General features: G+C 42.9%; 1 protein-coding gene across 1 annotated transcript in view; it reads left to right on the top strand.

Annotated features, from left to right (window-relative positions):
- The first annotated feature begins 1,713 nt into the window (after positions 1-1,713).
- The window catches only part of LOC126249611 (uncharacterized), a 436,460-nt gene continuing 427,223 nt past the window's right edge, over positions 1,714-10,950 (top strand). The window contains exon 1 of the mRNA XM_049951275.1: positions 1,714-1,836. Coding sequence (XP_049807232.1) covers positions 1,774-1,836 — 63 coding nt within the window. The 5' untranslated portion in view covers positions 1,714-1,773. The remainder of the gene's footprint in view (positions 1,837-10,950) is intronic.

The raw sequence follows: 10,950 nt of genomic DNA, 5'->3' as shown, positions 1-10,950 counted from the left end.
TAACAGAACGCCTGCATAGACAGAGGCGGTGACTTCACTCACTGCAGTGCTGAGCGCTGGGTGCCAGAGGTGAATGAACTGGCCAATCCATCGCCTGACGTAAACACTGAGTATTGCGTGCCATAGCGCGAGCTAGGCGAGGACAGCTAACGTCAGTTATTGATGAAGACCCTCTGAGACCTGTAGGACAAGCACCGCTGATAGAGTCAAGACTAGAACGAAACTACGGGACGAATTACTAGACGATATACTGTGGGGAGATGAATGAGAACATAAAGAAACAGATTCTAAGAAATAGAGATTTTTGACAAGAAGTATGGAATTTTACTAGATTCAGGCAGTCATCTTTACACAAAAAATTCGCGAAAATGGTATACAAAATTATTTTAGGGATGACGGATAATACCGATTCTTTCAGTGAATGGAGAATACACAGCTTCTGCTCTAGGAGCAGGGTGTAACGCTGTGAGAGAGCGCCTTCGGTTGCTGTGAGGATTAAAGATATAGTTTATGACGTTTGGGTATCAGTAGACTCCCGGCAAAGATCGTTCATGATATTAGGGGTGGAGTGGTTAGTGAAACATCACGCTCGCCTAAATTTTTGTAGTGAATGACTGAAGGCTATAAATGAACAAGAGGGAAATGTTTTTTTCAATTAAAGGTACTATGGCAGCAAGAAAATTAATGGAGCAACACGATTATGCTATACTATGGAATTATAGCAGCCATTACAGTATATGCTCAAAGCAGATGCTGTAGCACTGAACAAAAGCAGTGTAGATGGGAATATCAAGTTAAAATTGAGGGTTCTGAGCTGGCAGTTAGGAAATCAATGCCTCCGAACTTTTATTCTGTTCTCAATATCGTCTGAGGTATTGCATGTGACGCATATTATTCTGTCGACTTTCTCGCTTCGCCGCCGCTAGAAGGCTCCGAACGGTAGCATGTAACTTGGCGTTGTGTAACGCATGTATGACGCTGCGTGAGAAACAGCGTGCTGCAGTCGAGTTTCTAACTGCAGAAAACTTGCCTCGAATTGAAGTGGGGGAGAGTGGAAATCTGTCAACAATTTCTCGTAACGTTCTGAGCGTGAGGGTGACGGGTTCCTAAACAACACAGTGAAAGCTAATGGTAGCTAGGTGTTTTATTATGACCCCGAAAACAAGGTAGCTAGGTGTTTTATTATGACCCCGAAAACAAGGCGCTTGGGGCAGAGTGAGCCACGTTGCCTGCCCGCCTGTCAGACAGCGCAACTACAAGTTCACGGAGCTGCTCTGTGTAGCCGTGTGCCGTGCAACCACACTCTGTGTGCGAGCCTAGCCCTTTAACTGTTACAGCCACAAGCCGATGATACCCAGGACCTTCCTATAGTCGCACTTCATTTCGAAAGTCTGTGAGCGCGTCCCCCACATGCTCAACCAGTTAGTTGCGTGCCGCCTACTAACGAAATCACTTCGTTGCCGCCTGGCTGGCTACACTGTCTTGCCGCCGCGCTACCTACACGCCCTGCCAGAGAGCGTTGCCGGAACAACACTAGAGACTGTCCCGAAGGCCACGATTGAAAACCGAGCTGCTCAGAGCGCGAGGCTTGCTGTGTCCTGACACCCAGCTGCGCAGCCCGCAACGTCCAGCGTCGTGCTGCCCTCTCCTAGGCAGCGTTTTCGTTCGTCCAGTTCAACGCCGGGGACCCATACTGCACTACGTCGCCGTTGCAGGCAGACGCTGCCGCCGGGCGCACGTCGCCTCCACGCAGGGGCTCCACTCCACTGCTCTATGCAGCCCACGAACATCATTGCTGCCGTTTTGTCGCACTGCGTTGCATCACTCCATGACTCTGTAAGTGCCATTAAACACTTTCGTAGTGACAGCAAAACGTGAATACAACAGAGGCCATTGTAATCATTTATTAGCTGTAAAAGTTACGAACTGAGGAACAATAATTGATAAGTGTTCTGCAATTCATATACTTTACTGTTAGTTATTCTTGTTGTATATTGCTAGCAGGCCGGAGTGGCCGAGCGGTTAAAGGCGCTACAGTCTCGAACCGCACGACCGCTACGGTCGCAGGTTCGAATCCTGTCTCGGGCATGGATGTGTGTGATGTCCTTAGGTTAGTTAGGTTTAAGTAGTTCTAAATTCTAGGGGACTTATGACCACAGCAGTTGAGTCCCATAGTGCTCAGAGCCATTTGAACCATTTTGTATATTGCTATTTATTTTATTTCTATTTGAGACTTATTTTTACATAATTAACATAGTTTTGTAGGTAAAATAAGAGAATTTTTGACTACTGATTTGAGGGTGATTTCTATACAGTTGAAACTAAGTTGCTCTGTCCCATCTTTTGAGTAAAGATATTTGAATGTACGAAAGTGGCTAGTACACGCTCACAATTAAAGAGTGGAGCTGAAGGTGCTATTGAAGACCTTTGTAAAGCTGTGCAGGTGCAAGTCCAGAAGCTTACCCTTAAAATATGTTCTTAGAGGGGAAGTTGTATAAGTCAGGGAGACAATTACCCATGCCAAAGAAGATTTGGGGTCGAAACTAACCTTGAGGGGCCTCAGGAAGCTGAAATCAGCACTGCCATCCCAAACCCTATTATAGCTAGCGAATTCCAAACAGTTACTTTCATTCCTGTTTCGTCTGGCAAATCAGTCAAAAATGAGCATACCGTTTTATTACATGTTCGTGACATCCATCGAATTTGTTTAGTCAGATGAGTTTCAATTAAATGTGGCACGCGCAATGTTGTCAGGCGATGCACATACCTGCATAGGATCGGTAAATACGTTAGAAAATTAAGATAGATGGGATGTGTTGGTTTAAAGATTAACAGAGAGTACTCAGACATGAAAGACATAAGTTATTACATTGATAAATTGTCTATCACGAAAGAGAAGCAAGGGAAGACCATGTAATGCTTGCTGTTAAAATTCGCACAGATGTATCACAGGCATCATCATCTGTGATGGTACGCTACAGATGATTTTGTTTGCTTCGTTCATGTAAATCATGTCTATATTATACGCCATGTCTTTTCGTACCTTTGGCCTTTATCACCATGAAGTGTATTCGTTACTAAAAGTGCTGTATTCGACTACTGATACCGATTTCACACTATGACAGCTCTGAGATTGTATCAGCCTAAAAGGAACATGAAATACGGCATTACGTAATCTGTTTTCACCTTGTAAGTACATATACATATGCTATACCCACGTTCCAGTCAAGTTATATTATATTTCTGTACGTTATATGTCTTCAGTTTCGATGTTGACGGTAATCAGGTGTAGATGGTCCATGACCGAAAACAATTAACTTCCTTCAGCTAGATGGTCTGCAGATGGTGAAGTGTAGGTTTCTCTCCTGAGTCTTCAACCTGAAGTTTCTGTTTGTGGGGTTTCTCCCTCTATGTACTTTTGTTTTTGCTAGATGCAGCCAGCTCGTTGTTTCCTGCCATGTTGTTTACCACCGTGCAGAGTTCGGACAGCATTGCAGTACTCTGCTGCGGTAGCATTTCGCTGGGCGATAGCAGATCTACTAGTATTTGCACGTATGCTGTTCTCCTTGCTGTATTGAGTATTTAGGTGGTTTTGACGTTTCTATCTGATACGTAGGCATCAGCTTTTTTAGATGACCTGGGGGCCGAAAGTGACACGCGACCGCAGTGGTTCGTCGCATAACACGAGAGCCTGAAAGTCCTGGACAAGTTCGTTACGGCTATTTTGACCCTCGTGACTCCACTGTCGACGTTAAATGTTTGTTTCCTGGTCATTTTTTGGCTGTTATTTGTACAATCTTGCCGACTACGGCTACTCCACATTGCATACGGCAATACTCGGCCCAGTATTATTCACCACTACGTTTTAGAAATGAAATGTACATTGGAAAATAGGTCTGACCATTTTTCTTCTGGTATTCTATTTAACTGTGGCGTCGTAAGCACATTACGCACCACCATGCAGCACCCCAGTCGTCGATAGGTCGACAACTCACTGCAGAAGCGGCGTATAAGCCAGCGATTGCTGCACCAAGAAGTCGCAGAGATGAAGCCGCATGACAAATGATATTGTGAGGGTGCCACAGCGGAGCGGGCAGTTCCAAGTCAGCTCAACTACCCAGAAGACCTCCTCCTACTTGTTTACTTCGCGCCGCCTCGTCTGGTTCTAGCTAGTCCACACCCGCCCGTCTTTGGTGAACATTCTAGTGAGACAAGAACAGTTTACTAACCACCCTTAGCTTCTTGAATAGTAACTGATGTTCAGGACCTGCTGCCTGAGCCGATTTATTCAAAGTTGAGTCTCCGTCAATAAATAGTGTGTCTTCTCGTTAATCATTACCAGTGGTACAGTGTTCTCCTCGTTCTCCTCACATAGTGTTTCCCTCAGCACACTATAAATAGTTGAGGGTGGTTACAAGTAAAATCTCCCGTGATTGTATCAAAAGTACCGTACAACACTAACTACTACGTCAATGAATGTATCAATTATGATAAAGACTCTGCCAGTTTAATAACACAGATTAACTATTAGAACTTGGCTAATAGTCATATATCTGAAAAACCTATTACACTTAAAAAACTGTAGGATAGTGGTGTGACGTTATGAACTACTTCGTCTTTAGTTTTGAATCATAATTTTGTTATTTGTTTCTTGTCCTTTTTTCTCTCCTCCGTTAAATTAGACTAGTAGCGAGTGGTCAATAGTTGGGTCTCCACCATTACACGTGGACATCACGTCTTTAGCTACTTTGACTCGTTCATAGAAGGCTTTTACTTTTCAGTGATGACTTAACATGGCTGCAAAATCTGGTTATAGTGGTGACCTGTTCAATAACCGTTGGCGGATCGTAGGAAAATATGGTATTGTCTCCTGTCTCCCAAGACGCTAACATTCATGTTCAAAGGGTTCCATGCATACGTTCATGGACTGATGAACAAGCATTAAGACCTCGACTGCCCAGTTAAATCGCCCGATTTTAATCAAGTGGAGAATATCTGGGCATTTTCATTACAGGACGTGAAACGTAGCACCCAACATCCCTGCAGTGTGATACCTCTACAGCATCTTATCGCTAATGAGAGCATTCATCTTGATGTGGCATACCTGGAGAAATTTGTGGACTCTCTCACTCGCCGAATGTAAGCAGTTTTCAATGCTATAGACGGTATTACAAGATATTACCGCAATATGTACTGCAGCTGACTATATTTTCCTATAGGTTGCCTGTCATAGTAAAATAATTGCATTTATCTATCTTCATTGTTCAACATATGACTACCGTATACATTATCATAATAGAACTTCAGTTCTGCAACATGGACCAAAATTAAGGTATGTTGTGTTTACAAACATTTTTCTCAAAAAAAATCGTTCAAATGGCTCTGTGCACTATGGGACTTAACTGCTGAGGTCATCAGTCCCCTAGAACTTAGAACTACTTAAACCTAGCTAACCTAAGGACATCACACACGTCCATGCCCGAGGCAGGATTCGAACCTGCGACCGTAGCGGTCGCGCGGTTCCAGACCGTAGTGCCTAGAACCGTTCGGCCACTCCGGCCGGCACAAACATTTTTCTCCTTTCTCAAAAGTGTGATAGCTGCATGTGGAATCGTGAGCTATTGAGATTTCTATAATTCGTACAATAATTAAATAATCAATGCTCATGATTCGACTTGTTTGGGAAAACGATATGCGTTTTCAGTGCGGTAATGAAAAGTTTAGTGTACTCATGTGAACAAATTGGTATTTCACAGATTTCGGTTTAAAAATTGCATTAGTTAAAAGATTATTACACTCATCACTATTGGGATAATGAACAGTCACGTATACTTCTGCTGTAAGTGACCTACGTTCTACAAAACATTGCAGATTTTTGCATTAATGTAATACAGCTTCAGCTTGCGTAAATAACTGAATACTCAAACACAGGACATGATGCATATCACGTCTTCTGTTGCTGAACAAATATAATGTTTGCCTGTGCGTTATAAAAACTGTTGACTCATCTTCGTACCTGTTTATCTCTTTTCACAGCAACTGATTATGACACCAAGTGCAAATTAACATTATACAGGGTGATTCAAAAATAATACCACAACTTTAAAAATGTGTATTTAATGAAAAAAACATAATATAACCTTCTGTTATACATCGTTACAAAGAGTATTTAAAAAGGTTTTTTTCACTCAAAAACAAGTTCAGAGATGTTCAATATGGTCCCCTCCAGACACACGAGCAATATCAACCCGATACTCCAACTCGTTCCACACTCTCTGTAGCATATCAGGCGTAACAGTTTGGATAGCTGCTGTTATTTCTCGTTTCAAATCATCAATGGTGGCTGGGAGAGGTGGTCGAAACACCATATCCTTAACATACCCCCATAAGAAAAAATCGCAGGGGGTAAGATCAGGGCTCCTTGGAGGCCAGTGATCAAGTGCTCTGTCACTGGCTGCCTGGCGGCCGATCCATCGCCTCGGGTAGTTGACGATAAGGTTTCATAACTAACCTTTTTCGTAGGACTCTCCATACAGTTGATTGTGGAATTTGCAGCTCTCTGCTAGCTCTGCGAGTCGATTTTCCTGGGCTGCGAACAAATGTTTGCTGGATGCGTGCTACATTTTCATCACTCGTTCTCGGCCATCCAGAACTTTTCCCTTTGCACAAACACCCATTCTCTGTAAACTGTTTATACCAACATTTAATACACCACCTATCAGGAGGTTTAACACCATACTTCGTTCGAAATGCGCGCTGAACAACTGTCGTCGATTCACTTCTGCCGTACTCAATAACACAAAAAGCTTTCTGTTGAGCGGTCGTCATCTTAGCATCAACTGACGCTGACGCCTAGTCAACAGCGCCTCAAGCGAACAAATGTACAACTAAATGAAATTTTATAGCTCCCTTAATTCGCCGACAGATAGTGCTTAGCTCTGCCTTTTGTCGTTGCAGAGTTTTAAATTCCTAACGTTGTGGTATACTCGTTTTGAATCACCCTGTATAATAGTGGAATGTGTGTGTTACTGGGACTGAATTACGTACTGAAATAACGTTATCAACATAATTTCACAAACATTTTCAGTAATCGTCAATGCAGAACACTTTAACCAAAACCTATTTCACACTTTCTGCTCATCACGTTATAAGTTACAGCTAAATTCTGTGAGTGAACATTGTTGTTCTCAGTCCAATGACGTCCATAGTTATGTCGCGTGATTATTAAAGTTCTCGCAAAATCTCTTTATCGTTATTAACCGACGGACGGTTAAATGCGTTGTTTTCGGGATAGCGTGAAATCTATGTGCATCACTTTTAAACACGTCAGAAATATTTGAAATAATTATATGTTATATATATTTTGCTATACAGGGTGATTCAAAGAGAATACCACAACGTTAGGAATTTAAAACTCTGCAACGACAAAAGGCAGAGCTAAGCACTATCTGTCGGCGAATTAAGGGAGCTATAAAGTTACATTTAGTTGTACATTTGTTCGCTTGAGGCGCTGTTGACTAGGCGTCAGCGTCAGTTGATGCTAAGATGGCGACCGCTCAACAGAAAGCTTTTTGTGTTATTGAGTACGGCAGAAGTGAATCGACGACAGTTGTTCAGTGTGCATTTCGAACGAAGTATGGTGTTAAACCTCCTGATAGGTGGTGTATTAAACGTTGGTATAAACAGTTTACAGAGAATGGGTGTTTGTGCAAAGGGAAAAGTTCTGGACGGCCGAGAACGAGTGATGAAAATGTAGCACGCATCCAGCAAACATTTGTTCGCAGCCCAGGAAAATCGACTCGCAGAGCTAGCAGAGAGCTGCAAATTCCACAATCAACTGTATGGAGAGTCCTACGAAAAAGGTTAGTTATGAAACCTTATCGTCAACTACCCGAGGCGATGGATCGGCCGCCAGGCAGCCCGTGACAGAGCACTTGATCACTGGCCTCCAAGAAGCCCTGATCTTACCCCCTGCGATTTTTTCTTATTGGGGTATGTTAAGGATATGGTGTTTCGGCCACCTCTCCCAGCCACCATTGATGATTTGAAACGAGAAATAACAACAGCTATCCAAACTGTTACGCCTGATATGCTACAGAGAGTGTGGAACGAGTTGGAGTATCGGGTTGATATTGCTCGAGTGTCTGGAGGGGGCCATATTGAACATCTCTGAACTTGTTTTTGAGTGAAAAAAAACCTTTTTAAATACTCTTTGTAATGATGTATAACAGAAGGTTATATTATGTTTCTTTCATTAAATACACATTTTTAAAGTTGTGGTATTCTTTTTGAATCACCCTGTATATTTCTTCACAATAAAATCATGATGAAAATCTTAAAGCTAAATCCTAGAAATATCTACAGTAGCCATTCCCTCAGCTATGAGTTTGTCGCAAACAATTCAGGAGCAACAAGATTTTCCATATAAATGACACTGCTCTTGAAACTGCGTCTAGTAAGTAACGCTCCAGTAGTTGCGGTTCCCTGAAAGATGAAAATCCATTTGCTTTGTCGAAACTGTTTAGAGTATGGGAGCACTTTTCTAAGTATTTTCACCTTTGTTAACGGTATGTAATTACGAGTGCGAAAGCCGAATTGAATCTGAAGTATAACTCAGTTTTTATTATTTCGGAATAATTGAAAGTGTCTCATATATACCTATTAGCATTTAATTTTACAAGTTTTTCAATTTATCAGCCTTAATAAAAAACAAGCGTATTCTCGACAAACCCCTTATATTCAATATTTTTTACACTTCTTGTTTGGGACCGTAACATATTACTTTATCCTAAAATTTATATCACTTTCTCACTAACAGCATAAATATAAGGTTTATTTATACAAAAAACACATTCGAATTTATATCGCTTCAATATGTTACGTCGATTGTGAATAGGATGTTCCAGTAATCCTGTAACTCTTATTTGATGACTGAACACGGCGAAGATGATGATGGGCATACTACTACTATAAAGGCAAATTGTTTTGGCGTGATTGACTGGGGCCGGCCGCGGTGGTCTCGCGGTTCTAGGCGCGCAGTCCGGAACCGTGCGATTGCTACGGTCGCAGGTTCGAATCCTGCCTCGGGCATGGATGTGTGTGATGTCCTTAGGTTAGTTAGGTTTAAGTAGTTCTAAGTTCTAGGGGACTAATGACCACAGCAGTTGAGTCCAATAGTGCTCAGAGCCATTTGAACCATTTTTTTGATTGACTGGGATTCCATCAAGAGCGAGGTCTGCCACCTGAAATAAATTTTCATTTGGACGCCACTTCGGTCACTTGCTCCATTAATCTACCATTGAAAAGATCTACAGTTGATGTGGAATCCGAACTATGTGTCGTTTCCGTATCTTTAAATCAGTGAGAGGTGAATGTTAGAGCAAAAGCAGACAAAAAAATCTCGGAGTCTTAAGTTTCCATCCCTCGATCCTACGGTCTCCATTCTCGCACGTTACTACTAGACCAACAAATCCGACATGCCCTTACTTTCATCGAGATAAAGGGAGGCAGGACGAAGGATTCAGCTGACAGAGTAACATAGAATATAGTTTACTTCCTGAAGAATTTCAGACAGTTGTGAGGACGACGAAAAGTGAAGTCCGCCCCCATAGCATTCCCGCTTCACACGCCGGGCGAGTACGTTCTGCCAGTTCCCGCCTCTACTATAGCACTGCGAGAGCTTCCTTGTCCTCAGTGTCGTGTGAGGCGTTGTGTGCGTTGTTTGTCTCTCAGCGTCTCGTGTTTGTGTTTGTTTTCATGTGGCGTTGTCTTGCTCCGTGATGTCCTTCATGGCTTCCAGAAACATTCCACGCACAGGTTCCGTCAGTTTTGATAAGTCCACACAGAAAGTGCTGCCAAGTTCGTTAGAACTTCATGATTGGGTTGTAGATGAGAAACGTCACTACAGAACGGGTGCACACAGCTTACTTCGCTTCTGAATCGTACGTGTTTTATGTCAAGTTTCTGGACTCGTTTCAGTTTAACAGGCTACTTTTGTGGGACGGGCAACTGCTCCCTCTCACTCATTGCGACGGCCCTAATAGTATGGTTATTCTAGTGAACATGGAGATGAGATGTACGAAAGTTAGGGTGTTAAACCTTCCGCCAGAAGCTTATGACTGTTTCGTCAAGACTGTCGTACTTCTGGTTGGGGACATACGTTTACAAGTTTATAGTGGCATTCGATCAGTGGATATGGTGGTCAAACAGAATATCCCCTGTTATTTGCATGTGTGTGGACACTGGCTACATGTAATTAACACAGACAACAAGGGCCTGTTTCATATTTAATGAGAATGGACAACTCAGAAATTTCGCGTGTAGTCTCAAGGTCCTAAAATCCACTTATGAACAACGTGAAAGGATAACTTTCGCGGACCTAGCTCCTTAAGTGACAGCCATTGTGCCTAACCAAGTTTCTGAGGGGCAGCGCGAGACATTGCGTGATAGTCGTAGAGCAGATCCGACATTAACTTCGCGTTGAGACCTTGCACCACTGTAGCTTTCGGGCCGCCACCATCTCCACTTCAAAACAAGCGCAGAAAGACGCAAAATGGTGTGAAGTTAGACGATTCCTCTTCCCTTCTCCGCTCTACTGAAAATATCCCGTTGTAGGAGGCCTCTACCCTCCCCGAGTTCAGACTGGATTATAACATGTCAGCTGCTGTTAAAAATTCGAAAACGTCTAGCACACCCTCCAGTGTGACTCCCGAGACAGAGTCCGACTATTCGGAATCATATGAGAATAGACCTGTACCGGAGCTCCGTACTATATCGACGGACTTACCAAACATCTTTGGGTCTGTAGCGTGTTCCCAGCCACCTTCTGCGCCCTTGTATGGAGAAAGCATACCACCGGCCTCTGCTGATCAGAACCAGATCGGCGCAAGTGTGCCAATAGAACATGTGGTGACGGTAAAAGACGCACCGTCAGTTTTCTTTTCCGTTGAA

The sequence above is a fragment of the Schistocerca nitens genome, chromosome 3 (assembly GCF_023898315.1).
Source record: "Schistocerca nitens isolate TAMUIC-IGC-003100 chromosome 3, iqSchNite1.1, whole genome shotgun sequence".
NCBI classification, from domain to species: domain Eukaryota; kingdom Metazoa; phylum Arthropoda; class Insecta; order Orthoptera; family Acrididae; genus Schistocerca; species Schistocerca nitens.
Note: the sequence above shows the minus strand (reverse complement) of the source record. Positions and strands in the feature narration are given on the sequence as shown.